Here is a 20422-nt window from a genome sequence, read left to right as displayed (position 1 = left end):
TTCTCAAATGAGAGAAAAACATGTAGCTACTTTCAGAAACCATGTGCTATATGTCTGTGCTTCTGTCTGTGTTGTTCTCTCTGGCTGGCAGGTCGTTCAAGAGGCTAACAGCCATACATTCCCTAAGACTCAGGTCACACGCCACCCCATCAGGCGCATGTGTCTGACACAGCACCTGTCTCCCGAACCTGCTGCCAGTCTGCCCTAGGCCCTTCTCCTGTTTTTCCTTAGGAACCTCACAAATGTCTATTATAGCAGCTTACACATAGTTTTTTAAGTAAACTTCAATTATTTAATTCCTTTCCTATGATCTTCTGAAAGAAAAAACCAATGTTTGCATAACCTGTATACGTAGATCCTAGCTCAAAGCTGAGTATATACACACTGTTTGAATAAATAATTGATCCAATTAGGGAATCATTGCCACTCACAAGCAACATAACATACATGTCTACCCACAATGGGGTTAGAATTAATAGTAGCATATTTCTATGAATGCAGAGACGGTGGACAGGAGTGAAGGGATGAGGAAAAGGAAAAGTAAGTCATTAACTCATTAAGTTTCCATACCTCTAAACAAGGCAAACATATTAGATTGAAAAATCAAATTCATTCCACAGATGAGTTTTGTTTGAGCCATATTGTGTTTTAAACATTTTGGAATTTAACTGCTCCTAAGAAGGCACAGATACTTAGTTCATCACAATACATGGTTTCTTAGTGACGATGCCCACATACTGGTCTCATTTATATCATCTGCCATTAGTTGATGCTTTAAATTCAAATTTTACTTGGCAAACCCTGTGACAATAAAATAAATATTATAGTAGATTACAAAGATACCTTATATGAAAGGTTGCTGAGACAAGCAATATGACAGACGAAATTCTGATAGTTTGATATTTCAGTAGAGGCCTTAGTGAATTTGGAAAATATTCTAGTTATACATCTGTTTTAGAGTTTCTCCTCCTCAGAAAAAGCACCTCAGTTGAAATATTAAGAGTTTATATATGCTTCAAGAAAATATTAGTTAAATGCCTCTTAACTCAGGGACTGGAACAAGACTATAATGTGTGATGTGAACCATGTGTTTGTAGACCAACCACAAAATAAGGACTATCAATCTTTTGACTTATTTGAAATATAATTTATTAAGTTTTCAAATAAATGAATTATTTCAAATTTCTTACTGTTTTGTTAGGTCTGAAGCAGATAAATTAAATCATATGAGTCACCAAAACAGAAAAGAAATAAACATTTGTACTTTAATTGTAATTAGCACTGGATTGCAGTGTTAAACAATTAGAGATTATACCATCCCGAAATATCAGTGGGAGAGTGTCAAAAATGATGAGTATTCCATGTTTATAGAAGACTCTGCCTGTGGCATGCTGTGTGTTTTTGTGAATCATTTATCTTCTAGCTTTAATATGCCATAGTACAAAATATTACAAATGTGATTCTGCATGAAAGAATAATGAAACACTAAAGGGGATATATTTAATGACTTTTCCATAAGAACTTTTCCAAAGAAAGTTATGCATATATACAGGAAACTGCATTGCTTTTTGTTTTCTTTCCATTATTTCAAATACTCTCCCATATCAAGTTCTTAAGGGAAGACCACTCATTTTATAGTAAAATTTTGTAGGTAATGCTTTCTCCTTGTGTATGAATAACCAAGTTTATCCAGGGAATTATTTTCTACCTAAATACCAGTAGGGGAACAGGGTAAAAAATAATTTTCTAATATTTGTAATGAATAAAAAATGAAAAGTGCCCTGAAAAGTAGGGAACTTTAATAATAGAGGTGACATCTAAGGTACTCTGATGCATTAAAAAACAGGAAAAAAGAAAAAGGAAAGAGAAAGAAAACTGTAGCATATCACTGTTGCACAATTTATCTTACTTTTTCAGGAACATAAAAAAATTCAGAATTTACATTAAATTTATAGTCCTCTTTGGAATTAAGTGAAATTACAAAAACGCCTATAATTCTACAAGCAGATTCTTGAATTTAAGAAAGGTTAGTATACTTTCCTATACTTTACTTCACTAGCTGCCAGCAGCATATTCTTCAAATTTAAAAGTAGATTTCACATATTTTTTTGAACTGAGCAGGACCTCGGAGATCACTTAATCAAAGCTTTTCATCTTAATAGATCATGAAAATGAGGACCAGAAAGCTTAAGTCACTTGTTCAAGGTCACATGGCCAATTAGAGGCAGATAAAGGACTACAATCCAAACCTTCAGACTCCCAATTCAGTTTATTTTCCACTATTTAACAATAAATGTCCAATCTTCTCTTAAATCAGTTTATTATTGTTATCACCATTGACTTTATGACTTTGAAGCTTACTTCAAAATAATCTTCAGAAACCTGAGGCCAGCTGGTATTAAACAGCATAATGGGAAAACCACTGAACTTATCTTGGTAACATAAAGCAAAAAAATAAAAGCAAATGGGAATGGGAAAAATACTAACAGAGTAGAACAAGATCATCATTTAAACAAGTTGCAAAATGTCTAGCCTGATGGTTCTGCACTATATTTTCCAAAGGTTTCTTTTGAATTATTAAGCATTATTTATTTCCTATAATTGATTTTAAAAATGACTGAACATCATCATTGATATCATTACACAATGAATGTAAGCAAACATTTATTATAATGACCTAATAGATAATTTGACAGTTATTTTGAAAATTCAGCTAAGCACATTTTAGAGCATATTATCATCACTTTTTTGGAGGCTGAAAGGCAATAATTTTGTTTAAATTGAAAAGTGAATATAATAGCAATGGAAAATTATGTTATATAGATATGCACCTATATATAAGATATGATATTATGCAACTTACAATTTCAGCTTTCTAAGTCACAGCTCTATAAAGAGTCTGAAAACATGTTTTGATGTTTGACTACTGATGGATTTCAAGTCACATCACCCCCCTACCCCGGCTGCCCCACAGATGGGCAAGCTGATTAAAAAGCCCAAGTTCTCTCTCTTTCTGCATGAGTGGTAATTTCAAACCCCACAAGCACTGAACACAAGGACCATCACAACACTACCACCCTATGTAAACAAGAAAACTCCAAAGCCAGTCTCCTTGTCCTGCTCTGTCATGCTATTTTGGACCTGTATAAAAACCTGCTCTGCTCCAAATAGTCTCATTATGTGAGTAATAAAAATTTTCCTATTTCCTTGGTGTTGGTGTGGTACCAGCAGTCTCAAATTCAAACCAAGTGTAGAGTAACTACAACTGATAGAGTGAGGATGGTATCTAGGTAATGACCAGCAGAACCAAGCAGCGCGGCGCAAGGGCTTTTCTTCTCTTGATCTGGCTTAGTAACTGGCTCTGTTACCTGCTAACAATCCTGCACTTTGAGCTCCGCTGCCTTATGCTGTATTTACTGAGTTCTACTGAAATTCTATCACTGACTTAATCAACCTACATCAGAAATTTGAATAACTGGCATGTAGAAACAAGATTTAGGGCTCCCCTTAAAGTGACGCTAGATTGTGTGTCTTAGTGTGAACCTATCTGGGTGCCTCAGGACTCATGACCTGTGACAAATCTTAGGTTCAGGGAAGCACTCTTTTTTGGACTGTTGGTTGTGAGTCTCAGCCAGTCATTGGTCCTTCTCTCATGTGCTCAGGAAAAATACTGATACCCTGTGTACTGTAGGGGTCTCTTGGGTGACCGACTGTGTGGTAGAGCAGCTACTATGTGGCATGCTGAGGTCCACACACCTAAAAGCAGATGACTCACTAAAACTCCATAAAAATGTTCTACATTAGTACTGCCCAGGCTTCTGTGCCACAAAAATCATGATCCTCAGGCCTACAGAGGAAAACACTTAAGGCACCCATGTGCCACACCTAAGAATGTAATTCAAATCCTATTTACTCTGGATCCTTAAACCCTATAAAGCAACAATTGTCAGGGGGAGGCCTCTAACCCTGACTTTACAGACTTGACACTCTCTGAAGGAAGCTTATAAACATGAACAGAGTAAAGTGCTCTCCTCTCCTCTGAAGTATATCTAGTAACAAGTAAACAAACAAACTAGATACAAGGTGAGGAAACAAAAAATTTTTGAAAGAGAGGTCCACAATTTGACCTAATTAGAAATCCAAAATTTACTACAAGAATTTATAAAGTGAAAATATAAAATGTATCTAATTGGCTTTTTCACCCCCTACAACATGGATTTTGACTTTTACTTTATATTTACTGAGATGCACAAACTGACCAATTAAGGCCAACTGTCATGGCCTTAATTGATACAGAGGCTCAAATTATAGTTATCCCTAGGGATCCCACTACATTTAAACAAGGAGGGAATACCCTATAATCTAAAAGAGTTATAAATATAAAGTATTACCACTGGTACCATTAGAAAGAACTGTTGATTCTCAGGCACAACAATGTTAAAACCAGTAAAAATTTTTTAGGAATTTTTGGATTTCGAGAGCAACATGTTCCTGAGTTATAATTTTACTTAAGCCCATTTATGCTTTTACTAGTAACTGGTCTACCCAGAAAGTGGCATCCTAAAGAAAAGCTTATACAATCTTTTTAAATTTATAATAAAACAGGCGCTGCCCTCAAGAGACTCCTTCACTGTAGAGGCTTTAGCAACCACCTCTCATCTCATACCTTGTAGAGTCTCTGGACCACCCACAGCAGCCATAAACTGGTACTGGACTTCTGATGCAAGACTCTCCCCCACCCCCAGTAAGCCCCACGCCATATGCTGTCACAGTGCAATGCTGCATACTGAGATCTCCTAAAATCAGGTTCTCATAGGATCTGAGTCCATGGTCCTCTGTGTCCAGTTGCCCATTATGCCTTGGACCAAGGACTTAATATCCTGCAAGTTTGGTATGGCCAACCAAGTCTTCCTGTTAAAGTGGAAATGATACCTACATTATTAGAGACAAACCTAGGTGCTCTGGACTATCCCACCTGCATGAGGGTGTGGCTTTCTCTGTCCTTAGTTTCTTGTTCTAGGTCATGGTTTTGCAAGATGTCACTCCTCTTCTGAACCCCTTAGCTTCCTGAAGAGCTCCTTGGGATCAACTGAGTTAATACATTATGGACATTATGTTAATACATTATACAGTATATGTATATATACTGTATATATATATATATATATATATATATATATATACAGTATATAATCACCATTACCACACACGACTGAATGATTGAACTCCTTGAAGAGCTTCTGCTTTTAATACTTCAGCTAAGACATCTAAAAGATGCAAATGACCAGACTTTGGGCAGTTATCTTTACAGTGAATGCCCTGGTCAGCAATCAGCCCCAGCTGGACAGTGTTATAGACCCTTGGGCCATTGCCAGTTGTCTGGCCATGTGGTGCAAGGTTGCCTCTTATAGGGAATACTTGTCTCAGACCTACCCAACACACAAATCAGTGCTGCATGTCTTTACATATACCAAAGCTACAACAGGAGGCCTCTCTCTTTTCAGAGTTCTAGTTGTTATTGATAGTTACCAAGGCACTTATTTCACTTCTCACAATACATAATGCTGAGCTTTGGAATAAGGCATTCAATGCAATTCTCACCTACCTTACCAATTATCTGGATAAAAGCCTCAGTAAGTGTCACTGGCTTAAATAAGTTTAAATATGCACATTTCACTCATCAGTCAAACACCCAGACCAAATTGTGATAAAATCTGATCCATTTTTGATGTTCAACTGCTGACAAGTTTCAAGCCCTAGCCTTCTTCCCCTTCAAGCCAATTCCCCTTTTGCCCATATCTGGGCAAGCTGATAAGAAAGCCTGGGTGCACTCCCCTTAGAAACAATGGAAAGTCCAAACTACATGAACCCTGACCAACACGTGGGAGCTTTCACTCCAGCGCCACCTGAACAACAATAAAACCCAAAGCCAGTCAGCTCTCTTTTCTCCCTTAAGCAATTTTGGATCTACTAGGATCCAATTTCAGATCCTGCCCTGCTCTTCTCAGAAAGCCCCACTGTACGAGAAACAAATCTTTTCATATCCTCTTAGTACACGTATGGTTTCATGAGCCTTGACATCCAGACCAAATCTGGATTGAGGGATCCTGTTCTACTTGATGACCAACATGGCTTCAGAGCTAATTATGTAAATAGTATTCAAATAAATAAAATAATTATAAATTCATTGATAATCACATTTTCCTTACTCTAAGATGTTAGGCTCAAAAAAAAGTTTTCCTTTCTTTTCTTATAGACACTAAAATAACATACTCATTTCTGCATATTGAAATTAATACAGGCATCAATTTTAAAAAGGTTAGAGAGCTCCCTTTTCTTTTCAATATATCTTCAATATATTGCTGCATATCTAACAAAAAATGATAAATAGTAAACACAAGTTTTGACTAATAAACACATTTTGTAAATATTATTTTTCACTGTTAGATAAGTAAGCAAATTCAATATTTAGGAAAGATTTGTCATTGATTTTGACACAATTGTACTGTTAAAAAATGAAGTGTCATAGACTTGAAATATAAAATATAAAAAGCTTTTATTGACTGTAAGAGTTCATTCATTAATGAAAACTTCACAACAGGAAAAATAGAATGCCAATAAAATGATATACTCACCTAATGAGAAAACAAAAAGAATCTCAAAAACAATTTGTCATCAAAATATGGGGAAAATTAGTGACAATAAATTACTGAAGTAGGTATAAAGACAGATAATAACAACATAAATTATGTACAGAATCCTGAATGGAATAGATCATTTAAAAACAATTAGATAAAAGATCAAAAGGCAAATGGTCAAATAAATTTTAAAGAAGCGTACACACAGCAAAAGAATGGCTATCAATTTTGACATAAAAGATGAGAATAGCTAGCTAACTTCAAATATGCAGATCAAAACTACATTAGCACATTTTAAAAAATCCAGATATTCAAGAGAAAAAAACATAAGTGTGCACATTTATATATAGTGTGCATGCATGTTAGTTTCAACCCATTGGTTTTGCTTTTTTATTCTTAAGTCTAAGGAAACCTAAATTTCTAAACTGCTTTTCATAGACTAACAGTTTACCCCAAATTGTGAAACATATATGGCAAAAATAAATTGCATTTAACAATCATTATGTAGTTACCTAAATGTGTAAGATGGGAAGGGAATACTAAATTTAATGAATGTAGTGACAATTATGTATTTGATATTCAATCACTATCATTGCTTTTTTTTTTCTACTTGTTTTTTTAATTTTTATTTATTTTGGTGTCATTAATCTACAATTACATGAAGGACATTAGGTTTACTAGGCACCCCCTTCACCAAGTCCCACCCACATCCCCGTTCACAGACATTGTCCATCAACATAGTAAGATGCTGTAAAATCACTACTTGTCTTATCTGTGTTGTACAGCCCTCCCCGTGCCCCCCCAACACTATACATGCTAATCGTAATGCCCCCTTTCTTTTCTTCCCCCCCTTATCCCTCCCTTCCCACCCATCCTCCCCAGTCCCTTTCCCATTGGTAACTATTAGTCCATTCTTGGGATCTGTGCTTCTGCTGCTGTTTTGTTCCTTCAGTTTTCTTTTGTTCTTATACTCCACAGATGAGTGAGATCATTTGGTACTTGTCTTTCTCCGCCTGGCTTATTTCACTGAGCATAATACCCTCTAGCTCCATCCATGTTGTTGAGAATGGTAGGAATTTTTTTTCTTAGGGCTGCGTAATATTTCATTGTGTATATGTACCACCTCTTCTTTATCCAATCATCTACTGATGGACATTTAGGTTGCTTCCATATCTTGGCTATTGTAAATAGTGCAGCAATAAACATAGGGGTGCATCTGTCTTTTTCAAACTGGAGTGCTGCATTCTTAGGGTAAATTCCTAGAAGTGGAATTCCTGGGTCAAATGGTATTTCTATTTTGAGCATTTTGAGGAACCTCCATACTGCTTTCCATAATGGTTGAACTAATTTACATACCCACCAGCAGTGTAGGAGGGTTCCCCTTTCTCCACAACCTCGCCAACATTTGTTGTTGTTTGTCTTTTGGATGGTAGCCATCCTTACTGGTGTGAGATGATATCTCATTGTGGTTTTAATTTGCATTTCTCTGATGACAAGCAATGTGGAGCATCTTTTCATGTGTCTGTTGGTCATATGAGTTTCTTCTTTAGAGAACTGTCTATTCAGCTCCTCTGCCCATTTTTTAATTGGATTATTTGCTTTTTGTTTGTTGAGGTGTGTGAGATCTTTATATATTTTAGATGTCAACCCTTCATCAGATCCGTCATTTTCGAATATATTCTACCATACTGTAGGATACCTTTTTGTTCTATTGATGGTGTCCTCTGCTGTACAAAAGCTTTTCAGCTTGATATAGTCCCATTTGTTTATTTTTGCATTTGTTTCCCTTCCCCGGGGAGATATGTTCAAGAAGACGTCACTCATGTTTATGTCTGAGAGATTTTTGCCTATGCTTTCTTCTAAGAGTTTTATGGTTTCATGACTTACATTCAAGTCTTTGATCCATTTCAAATTTACTTTTGTGTATGGGGTTAGACACTGATCCAGTTTCATTCTCTTACATGTAGCTGTCCAGTTTTGCCAGCACCATCTGTTGAAGAGACTATTATTTCCCCATTGTATGTCCATGGCCCCTTTATCGAATATTAGTAGAACATATATGTTTGGGTTAATGTTTGGAGTCTCTATTCTGTTCCATTGGTCTGTGGCTCTGTTCTTGTGCCAGTACCAAATTGTCTTGATTACTGTGGCTTTGCAGTAGAGCTTGAAGTTGGGGAGTGAGATCCCCCTCACTTTATTCTTCCTTCTCAGGATTGCTTTAGCTACTTAGGGTCTTTGGTGTTTCCATATGAATTTTTGAACTATTTGTTCCAGTTCATTGAAGAATGCTGTTGGTAGTTTGATAGGGATTGCATCGAATCTGTATATTGCTTTGGGCTGGATGGCCATTTGGACGATATTAATTCTTCCTAGCCAGGAGCACGGGATGAGTTTCCATTTGTTAGGGACCTCTTTAATTTCTCTTAAGAGTGTCTTATAGTTTTCAGGGTATAGGTCTTTCACTTCCTTGGTTAGGTTCATTCCTAGGTATTTTATTCTTTTTGATGCTATTGTGAATGGATTATCTTCCTGATTTCTCTTTCTATTAGTTTAATGTTAGTGTATAGGAAAGGCACAGATTTCTGTGTGTTAATTTTGTATCCTGCAACTTTGCTGAATTTCGATATTAGCTCTAGTAGTTTCGGAGTGAAGTCTTTAGGGTTTTCTATGTACAATATCATGTCATCTGCAAATAGTGACAGTTTGACTTCTTCTTTACCAATCTGGATTCCTTGTATTTCTTTGTTTTGTCTAATTTCCGTGGCTAGTACCTCCAGCACTATGTTAAATAACAGTGGGGATAGTGGGCATCCCTGTCTTGTTTCTGATCGCAAAGGAAAAGCTTTCAGCTTTTCACTGTTCAGTATGATATTGGCTGTGGGTTTATCATATATGGCCTTTATTATGTTGAGGTACTTTCCCTCCATACCCATTTTGTTGAGAATTTTTATCATGAATGGATGTTGAATTTTATTGAATGCTTTTTCCAGCATCTAAGGAGATGATCAAATGGTTTTTGAATTTCTTTTTGTTGATGTGGTGGATGATATTGATGGATTTTCAAATGTTGTACCATCCTTGCATCCCTGGGATGAATCCCACTTGGTCATGGTGTATTATACTTTAGATGTATTTTTGAATTCAGTTTGCTAATATTTTGTAGAGTATTTTTGCTTCTACCTTCTTCAAGGGATATTGGTCTGTAGTTTTCTTTTTTGGTGGGGTCTTTGCCTGGTTTTGGTATTAGGGTGATGTTGGCTTCATAGAATGAGTTTGGGAGTATTCCCTCATCTTCTATTTTTTGGAGAACTTTAAGGAGAATGGGTATTATGTCTTCCCTGTATGTCTGATAAAATTCTGAGGTAAATCCTTCTAGCCCGGGGGTTTTGTTCTTGGGGAGTTTTTTGATTAGTGATTCAATTTCGTTGCTGGTAATTGATCTGTTTAAATTTTCTATTTCTTTCTGGGTCAGTCTTGGAAGGTTGTATTTTTCTAGGAAGTTGTCCATTTCTCCTAGGTTTCCCAGCTTGTTAGCATATAGGTTTTCATACTACTCTCTAATAATTCTTTGTATTTCTGCGGGGTCCGTCATGATTTTTCCTTTCTCGTTTCTGATTCTTTTGACTTGTGTTGACTCTCTTTTCCTCTTAATAAGTCTGGCTAGAGGCTTAAATATTTTGTTTATTTTCTCGAAGAACCAGCTCTTGGTTTCATTGATTTTTGCTATTGTCTTATTCTTCTCAATTTTATTTATTTCTTCTCTGATCTTTATTATGTCCCTCCTTCTGCTGACCTTAGGCCTCATTTGTTCTTCTTTTTCCAATTTCAATAATTGTGACATTGGACCATTCATTTAGGATTGTTCTTCCTTCTTTCAATATGCCTGGATTGCTATATACTTTCCTTTAAGACTGCTTTTGCTGTATCCCACAGTAATTGGGGCTTTGTGTTGTTGTTGTCATTTGTGTCCATATATTGCTGGATCTCCATTTTGATTTGGTCATTGATCCATTGATTATTTAGGAGCATGTTGTTAAGCCTCCATGTGTTTGTGAGCCTTTTTGCTTTCTTTGTACAGTTTATTTCTAGTTTTATGCCTTTGTGGTCTGAAAAGTTGGTTGGTAGAATTTCAATCTTTTGGAGTTTACTGAGGCTCTTTTTGTGTCCTAGTATGTGGTCTATTCTGGAGAATATTCCATGTGCACTTGAGAAGAATGTGTATCCTGTTGCTTTTGGATGTAGAGTTCTGGAAAATGTCTATTACGTCCATCTGCTCTAGTGTGTTGTTCAGTGCCTCTGTGTCCTTACTTACTTTCTGTCTGGTGGATCTGTCCTTTGGAGTGAGTGGTGTGTTGATGTCTCCCAGAATGAATGCATTGCATTCTATTTTCTCCTTTAGTTCTGTTAGTATTTGTTTCACATATGTTGGTGCTCCTGTATTGGGTGCATATATATTTATAATGGTTATATCCTCTTGTTGGACTGAGCCCTTTATCATTATGTAATGTCCTTCTTTATCTTTTGTTACTCTCTTTATTTTGAAGTCTGTTTTGTCTGATACTAGTATTGCGACACCTGATTTTTTCTCTCTGTTGTTTGCATGAAATATCTTTTTCCATCCCTTGACTTTTAGTCTGTGCATGTCTTTGGGTTTGAGGTGAGTCTCTTGTAAGCAGCATATGGATAGATCTTGCTTTTTTATCCATTCTATTACTCTGTGTCTTTTGATTGGTGCATTCATTCCATTTACATTTAGGGTGATTATTGAAAGGTATGTACTTATTGCCATTGCAGGCTTTAAGTTTGTGGTTACCAAAGGTTTAGGGTTAGCTTCTTTACTATCTTACTGTCTAACTTAACTCACTTGTTGAGCTATTATACACACAGTCTGATGATTCTTTATTTCTCTGCCTTCTTATTCCTCCTCTTCCCTTCTTCATATGTTGGGTGTTTTGTTCTGTGCTCTTTTTAGGAGTGCTCCCATCTAGAGCAGTCCCTGTAGGATGCCCTGTAGAGGTGGTTTGTGGGAGGCAATTTCCTCAACTTTTGCTTGTCTGGAATTTTTTAATCCCTCCTTCATATTTAAATGATAATCGTGCTGGATACAGTAGTCTTGTTTCAAGGCCCTTCTGTTTCATTGCAGTAAGTATATCATGCCATTCTCTTCTGGTCTGTAGGGTTTCTGCTGAGAAGTCTGATGATAGCCTGATGGGTTTTCCTTTGTAGGTGACCTTTTTTTTCTCTCTGGCTGCCTTTAATACTTTGTCCTTGTCTTTGATCTTTGCCATTTTAACTATTATGTGTCTTGGTGTTGCCCTCCTTGGATCCCTTGTCATGGGAGTTCTGTGTACCTCTGTGGTCTGAGAGGCCATTTCCTCCCCTGGTTTGCAGAAGTTTTCAGCAATTATTTCTTCAAAGATACTTTCTATCCCTTTTTCTCTCTCTTCTTGTTCTGGTGCCCCTATAATGCGGATATTGTTCCGTTTATTTAGGTCACTCAGCTCTCTTAGAATTCTTTCATTCCTGGAGATCCTTTTATCGCTCTCTGCATCAGCTTCTCTGCGTTCCTGTTCTCTGTTTTCTAGTCCATTAATGGTCTCTTGCATCTCGTCCATTCTGTTTTGAAGTCCTTCCAGAGCTTGTTTTATTTCTGTATTCTCCCTCCTTGGTTCTTGCATATTTCTCTGCAAGTCCATCAGCATGGTTATGACTTTTGTTTTGAATTCTTTTTCAGGAAGACTGGTTAAATCTATCTCCCCAGGTTCCTTCTCAGGGGAAGATGTAGCAAATACCGAAGCTGTCTGGGTTAGTCTTGTCTGGATCAAATTTTTTTGCGTTTTCATGTTGATAGGTGCAGTTGAGTGCTATTGACGCATCTATCAGCTTTCCACTTGGCTCCTGGCCTTTCTTTACTGGGACAACTGCGACCCCTAGTGGCTTGTGTTGGGCAATTGCGTGTAGACTGTGTCTCTGTATCTTGCCCGGCTGGTATGGAGGAAGCTCCCTTGCTGTGGGCGTGGCCAGCCTCAGGCTTCTGCTCTGCTATGGCTGGGCCCCGGAGGGGTAATTGACAGGGGCTGTTTAGCTGTTTACCTCTGTGAGGGGTCTCAGAGCTGTTGCCCAGGGGGTTAGTGTGCCCAGATTTCCCTGGAATTTCCAGCTGCTGGACTGTGACCTGGGTTGTTTCCGCCCAGCTGTGGCATCCCTGTCCCTTTAAGACTTTCAAAAAGCACTCACTTTTCTTTGTCACAGGGGCATCAGCTTCAGGACCCGCTCACCAGTCTTGCTGCCCTGTTTCCCTAGTTTCCAGCACCCCACGCATGCACTGTGTCTGCGCTCTGGTGCGGATGGCTGGGGCTGGGTGTTCAGCAGTCCTGGGCTCCCTCTCCCTCCCACCAGGAGCTGGATTTAGGGGCGCTCAGGTCCCGCCGGGCCGGGGCTTGTATCTTACCCCTTTCACCAGTCGCTGGGCTCTCGCACGTGTGGATGTAGTCTGGATGTTGTCCTGTGTCTTCTGGTCTCTCTTTTAGGATTAGTTGTATTTGTTGTATTTTCAAAAATGTATATGTTTTTGGAGGAGATTCCCACTGTCCTACTCATGCCGCCATCTTGGCTCCACCCTCCATCTCACTATCATTGTTCTTAACATAATGTTATGGTAGTGTTTGAAATTTTAAAAAATTATAACTGTTTTGTAGGCAAAGTCATAGGGAAAGATCTTTCTAGATTAGGTGAAGAAAACTACTGCAATGGGAAATAGAAAAAATAATGGTTGTGCATGAAAACAAATATAAATTATATGGAAGTAGGACAGAAGTTCAAGATACTTAAACAAAAAACATAACAAAAACCTTCTCCCTCAGCAATACACAAAGGTTTTAGTAACTCTATATGTGTTTTGTACAGAGTAGACTACACTGACAATAACTCTGTGGGCTTTAAGGATTCCATGAATTTGAAGTTTTTACAACCAAGAGATGGTAAAAACAAGATACAAGAGAGGGCACATTAAATGGGAAAACTAAGAAAGAAAAAACCTGAGAGTGGAAGTTTCTACATGTGGAAGTTAGTGTTGAGAAAGAGAAAGCTTTGTACCTTAACAAGAAAAACAACAAAACACTAAGGGGTTGACTTTTAGGAGGTAAAACTCTCTGGAAGGCTAAACACAAACTTAAGTTGCCATAGACTATCCTAGATAGTCTCAAGGTGACAATATGCTTTTGAATTCTCCGAGAAATCTGAATATCAGTTTGCATTCTACACAGGTAATATTTGATATATGCATTATAGAGCAATTTATGTTAATTTCAATTTTCTGTATAAAACTGTAGCAATATAGTTTATCCTCTGTAGTATGCTATCGCCCCCAAACTCATACCCACCCAGAAGCTCATGATGTTATTATATTTGGAAACAGTCTTTGCAGATATAACTAATTAAAGATTAAGATGAAGTCATAATGGATTAGGGTGGGCCCTAAATCTAAGAACTGGTGTCCTTTAAGAAAAGAGGAAGGAGATATACACAGAAACAGAGACAGACAAACAGGGGAAAAGGTCTTGTGGAGACAGAGATAAAGATCCCAGAGATGCAGCTACAAGCCACAGAATGTCAGGGAGTGCTGGACGCCACTAGAAGCTAGGAAAAGGCAAGGAAGGGTTCTTCCCTAGCTCCTGCAGGAGGGAGGGTGGCACTACTGGTAACTGGGTTTTTGAGGTTTAGCTTCCAGAACTTTGTAGGGAAGCAGCCCCCTTCCCCTACTGTTCTACGAGGACAACTGTCTGCTGCTTCACCCCAGATATGTTTGGCCTTGACAAACCTGAAAACACAGCATGTTGTACCCATGGGAAAGGAGCCAGATAAGGGCCTTGAAGGCCAGACACCTGCCCATGAAGGCTACACGCATGCACATCTTCAAATACTTCTGTAACCACGAATTAGCACAATAGCAGTTTGAGAAGTACAGCTTGATGCAGAATAAAGCATCCTCTTTGAGCACCGTACACTCCATGACAACTCCCGCTGCCTTCTTTGCTCTTCGTTTTCCCCCAAAACCTCAAAGGCAATCCCCGGACCCCGACAAACTGTGAGAGAATCAATTTCTGCTGTTTTAGGCTGCAAGTCTGTGGTACTTTGTTATGGCAGCCACTGGACACTAATATATTCTCTTTACAGACAGTTCGTAGAATGTAAGGAGTGAATGATTGAAAGGAAATAGGGGTGGGAGAAAGGGAAGGAATGCTAATTTCAAAAGTTAATATTCCATGTGAAGTGAATTCAGGTATTGTTACCAATTATGGGTAATTTCTTCTGAATTACAGATTAGAGAGACCCTCCAGCTTTTTTTTTGTTTGTTTGTTTAATCCCATCTCTTTAAACTGTTTTAAGTATCTTGCTTCACCAATAGGTTCAGCTAAAATGTTTAACTTTGCCCTGTATACTCTGTCTTTCTTTTGGAGTTTAAAATAAAAATTCTGTTATTTTCTGTTCCAAGAGAATACAGACAAAACAAACACTGGCCTCTGACTTGGACTCTGTGTTGGCTGCCGTCCTTGCCCTTTCTGTTTTTCTCAGCCAGAACAGTTAAAACACAAGTCCACAACATGTATTCCCCAGTTTACTAGTCCCCCTCCTTGTAATTTGATTTGGGTCTCTACACTATAATATATTTTCCCTTTAACCATGTCAACAGTTCTCTTACATTCTAAAGCATTTTATCTATACCAAATTCAAAATAAAATAAAATCTGTCTTCCATGTGTTTTGGCACTTAAAAATAATATAAGAAAACTTACACAGCCAACCCATTAGGGGAAACTATTGATAATTAAAAATTGAAAGATGAAGTAAAATTCAAACAGATCTTGTTATTACAGTAATAAATGATTTTAAATCCAATGACCCAAGTGAAATAGTTTAGCTGTATAGAAGAAAGCAAGCAAAATATCAGTAAAAGCTATGTAACTGATCCAGAATTGTTATTTTCCTAAGCATACAAAATAAGTAGAACCTTGCAGAATGAATATTGACAAAGTGACTCTAATATACAAAATTCAAATGAAATCTAATGATGCTCATGAAAGAATTAGGAATTGACAATTCTCTTATCTGTAAAACTGAAAGAAAGGAATTGACTGGCAACCGAAATTGTATCTACTCAATAACCAGTGAAGTACAGTCACATTATATGCACATTTAATTTGCATGAATTCAATTCTACAGTGTGTAAAAATAAGTAAATGACAGTTACTTGGTATTATATGATCAAATGAATTAAAACAAAAACTAACAAAAACAAAATAGTCTATTTAACATTATCTGGAAAAAAAACTGTTACATTTTTTGAGATTGGAGGAAAAAATCCTATTAGAATTATTCAGAGACAATATGGCTTATACAAAACCTTGTAGATGAACCTCTATGGGTGATTTAATTTATTTCAGAGTTAGTCTTGGTTTTGCATTATGTGATTTTCTCTATAAGTAAGGACTTTAGAACTTTAACCCCTGTAAGAAAATGCAACCCCAATGAATATACTGAGTATGTTTGGCAGACATTATGTCAAATGATTAAAAATTAAAATCCTAGAGTGTCAATATGTAAAAGATATAAAAGAGGGAATGATTACGATTTGAGAAAAATGACAGGAAGAGAAAAAAAGTGAGAAGTGAAATGTTATTAAATAATACAAAAATGTCATAAAAGATAACTCAAATGGCAATGGAAGGGAATTAAGGCAAAGCGAGAGTGCGAGGAAGCAAAATATGAATTTGATTTGTAGATATGCAATGGTTGCTTGTTCATCTCACATTTAAGAAATAAGGGTATGGATAGGAGAAAGTCTACGATCAGCATTAATTTAATTCCTTTACATTGCTTCATGAAAATTTCAAGGGATCATTAAGTGATTGGATATCCACTAGAGATGTGAAGCACACAGGATTTGTTTTCATGCTTTACTTACATACTATAAATATTTTATTTTTAGCTTTGCTATTCTTAAGACCCCAGTCTGATCCAGTATTCCAGGTCATTTTATTTCATCCTTTTTTGGGGTGAATGGAGCATATAAATGTGCGTGTAAAGAAAAGTGTATGTGTATATACAGACCTCTGTGTGCACATCACTTACTATGTGTTATTATGCCAATCACTCACATGTATTATATTATTTAATTATAAAATAACCACGTGGGGTAAACATTTATCACATCAATTCAGAGATGAGAGAAGTAAGTTTTAGAACAATGATGTGTCTTGTCCAATGAAAAAGAGCAAACTGAGTTGTACTCTGAGCCCAGAAATCTGACTCCATAGTTGGCGTTCTTTTTTTTTTTTCCCCACAGTTGGCATTCTTAAACCCGGTGGTAATGAGCATGAACTATGTTAGATACTTTATATATACAACCTCATTTACACCTCCTAGTGACTATACTTGTTTATCTCCATTTTACAAATAAAGAAACTGAGTCTCAAAGAGAGTATGTAAATTAAACAAAGACAGATAGCATAGATATGACAGGCTGAAATTGGTATCCAACTTTGTTTGACCTCATAAATAGTTTGAAATAAAGAATATGCAATGCCTAAAAAAATATAATCAGTTTCCTTACAAATATATCTAACTACAATTGATTTTGCCCACAAATAATCCATGACTTGTTAAAAAAAATTAGTGTTAAAAATTGCTGATTATTTTTTGCATTACTTTTTACATTAAGAGGATTAAATTTAACTTATATTAATCCTGGTAGAATAGAGTTTCTATTCCTTAGTAATCTTCTAATTTATTTTTATTTTATTCAATTTTCTCTCTTTCACTCTTTGAATATACGTAACTACCAAAAAATGTCTCTAGGTGACTTGTTAGCATGTCTGTGTGTCAGGAAAGGAAATGCCTGATTTTCCTTTCACATTCTTTTGGCCACATGGCATCCCAAGAACAGAGTTTAAAATAACATATTATCGGCTTAAAGTAGACCCGCAGAGCCATGCAGCCTTCTGGACCATCATCGCTAGGATTCTGTAAGCAACCATATAACATTTTTTGGCAGCTGGGGACCATAAACCCCTTTGGCAAGGGAAGGACCCTCTTGAGCACAAAAGGCAAACAATAATAATAATAAACACAAGTAGATGATATTTTTCTTGCTTAACTGTCTTTTTCTTCATAATCAAAGACCTCAACTCATTTAACTTATCAATATGCTAAGAAGAAATATTTTGTGGAGCAAAGAGACACCTTGCTAAGCTGGCATCATAACTATTTCACGGTTAAAATAAAAGGTTTAGTTAGTACTTCACTTCTGATGACAATGTTCTCTCAAATAAGTGGAGGATCTTGGACTTGTTTCAGAAGAGAGAGAAGGAGGGTATATAGGTAATATCTGGTTATAAGAAATTGGACTGGAAACATCAGCTTATTTTATATATCAACAGAAACGTCAAGATGCAATTCAAAAATCATGATTTGATAAAATCCATGTCCTTCTGCTAAAATACTTAGTCATCCAGACCCAGACACTTCTTACAGACCTTCCAAATCCTTTACCATGTAACACAATGCTATAAATCAAAATTCTAGAAGTCTGAACTTTCAGCCTCTTTCCCGTACTTTACTGCCCACTACATTACTTTGCCTATCCATCCAGAAACAGGTCTTAACTTGGGTTAAATCCAGCTGGATCTCAGATCCAAAACCTTTGGAAACCAGGAAAGTGACTTCTAAGACTTGTGATCAGGGAGATGCGAAGGCAGCAAAGGACACATTGTTTTTTCGGTGCCAGGGCAGAACAGATTGTCAGGTTGACAAGATGAGCTGAAATGTCCTTTGCTGTCTTTTTTATATTCATTGCATCCTAGAAACTAGGTTTTTAAACCCAAAATCTTTTCTTTCTGGAAATGTGTTAATAAACCATAAAACAAATATGATTGTTTTGTACATACTTTTACCATTATTATAATAGTTCTTTATTTGGATTTATGAATATTTTGTAAAGCAGACTTCACTTTATGCTCTGGTAATTTCCCATTTTATGTAATTCCAATATGAAGGCACTTGCAAGGTTACTGGATGTACTTATTTTTAAAAATTAAAAACAATCCTGTTTTCATTTTTATATTGTTGTTCACCTGTGTACTTGACTGTAAATTCAAATTGAGAAAAATAACCTCAAAATTTTATTGGTACAAAGCTAGTATCTAAAAAGAATTGCAGAATGAAGGACTTTATGAATAGTTAGTGCATTCATTTAAAAAACTAACATTTTTTAATAGCATTTAGTAGGAAAAAAAGGATGTCTGGAATGAAATACTACATGATAAGCTGAATCTTACTTACCAAACTCCTTGGGAACTGCTATAGAATAAACACAATTATGTCCCACACTGTAATTTTTTGGATAATTTGGTGACAGAACAGTGCCTTCTGAACCTGTTGAACGACTTCCACAGGGTGCTAGGAAATAAAAATGATAAAAATATTGTATTTAGAAAAAAACTGAAATCCATACTACTTTCTTGATATAAAACATGGTTACTGAATATTAAGAAATATCACTTATTTCCATCTTTTAACAAGATTTCACTGTCACATATGTTAACAATAAAAATTTGCACATACAAAACATTTTTAGTGTTCAGAGTTACTTTTTTCAGAAACAAAGTAATACAATAATATTGAATGGTGCTATTTCTAGAGGTAATAATGGTGGCCCTACTTTCATTTATGATAAAAGTGTAAAGCTAATCATTCCTTTTATAATGATGAGAAAGTATGCAAGTGAAAAATTGCTTTACTCACGGCCAAGCTTTGGAATTTTACTCAGAATCAACTCTAATTATGCTGCCACCAAATTAACTATTTCCATACATGGGACAGGGATGGCTGTACATTCACCCACTCATCTAAGTAAAATATTATCTCACCAACCTTTATCTGCTTATGTGGTTCACATTTAAATCAGGAGTTTCTGATGGTGCAGAGAAGTAGACATTTTTTCTGCCTCAGCCCCAAATGTGCTATGTTCCTAAAAAATGTGGGTGAAGCTAGTGTTTCTGGAGAATGTGTAGATGATGTTTCTGTTGTTGATAAGATAGAGGGACACATTAAGATTGAGCGTTCTGGGCTATGAGAGGGACCTGGGGGTACTAATGGAGAGATTTAGGTAGTGAAAACATAAAGATGCTAATTGGTATTCTTTAAGTGAATGAGATCACCCAGAAAAGTATGTAGAATGAGAAAAGACAGCATTAGAGCAGGTCTACGGAATTGCAAGGGTGAAGAGTTTCAGTTAAAAGAAAGTGTTTAGGAGGGGCGGAAGATGGCGGCGTGAGTAGAGCAGCGGAAATCTCTTCCCAAAACAACATATATCTATGAAAATATAACAAAGACAACCCTTCCTAGAATAAAGACCAGAGGACACAGGACAATATCCAGACCACAACCGCACCTGAGAGAACCCAGCGCATCGCGAAGGGGGTAAGATACAAGCCCCGGCCCCGCGGGAGCCGAGCGCCCCTCCCCCCAGCTCCCGGCGGGAGAAGAGCAGGCAGAGCGGGAGGGAGACGGAGCCCAGGGCTGCCGAACACCCAGCCCCAGCCATCCGGGCCAGAGTGCAGGGCGCTTGATACTGGGAAAACAGGGCAGCAAGAACAGTGAGCGGGCACTGGAGGCTGGGCGATAGAGGACATAAGAAAAGCGCGCGACCATTTTTTTTTTGCTTTTTTGCTTTTTTGTTTTGGCGAGCGCTTTTGGGAAGTCTTAAAGGGATAGGGACCCCAATAC

At 37.0% G+C, this 20422-nt stretch overlaps 1 protein-coding gene across 5 annotated transcripts in view; it reads right to left on the bottom strand.

Annotated features, from left to right (window-relative positions):
• CSMD3 (CUB and Sushi multiple domains 3) overlaps nucleotides 1-20422 on the bottom strand; it is a 1218504-nt gene that overhangs the window by 232798 nt on the left and 965284 nt on the right. For all 5 annotated transcript variants that reach the window (XM_057497816.1, XM_036876426.2, XM_057497817.1 and 2 more), the window contains one exon: nucleotides 18977-19093. In XM_057497816.1, the coding sequence (XP_057353799.1) occupies nucleotides 18977-19093 (117 nt within the window). The remainder of the gene's footprint in view (nucleotides 1-18976; nucleotides 19094-20422) is intronic.

This window comes from Manis pentadactyla, chromosome 3 (genome assembly GCF_030020395.1).
Source record: "Manis pentadactyla isolate mManPen7 chromosome 3, mManPen7.hap1, whole genome shotgun sequence".
In the NCBI taxonomy this organism is placed as follows: domain Eukaryota; kingdom Metazoa; phylum Chordata; class Mammalia; order Pholidota; family Manidae; genus Manis; species Manis pentadactyla.
This window is presented reverse-complemented; position numbering and strand designations above follow the sequence as displayed.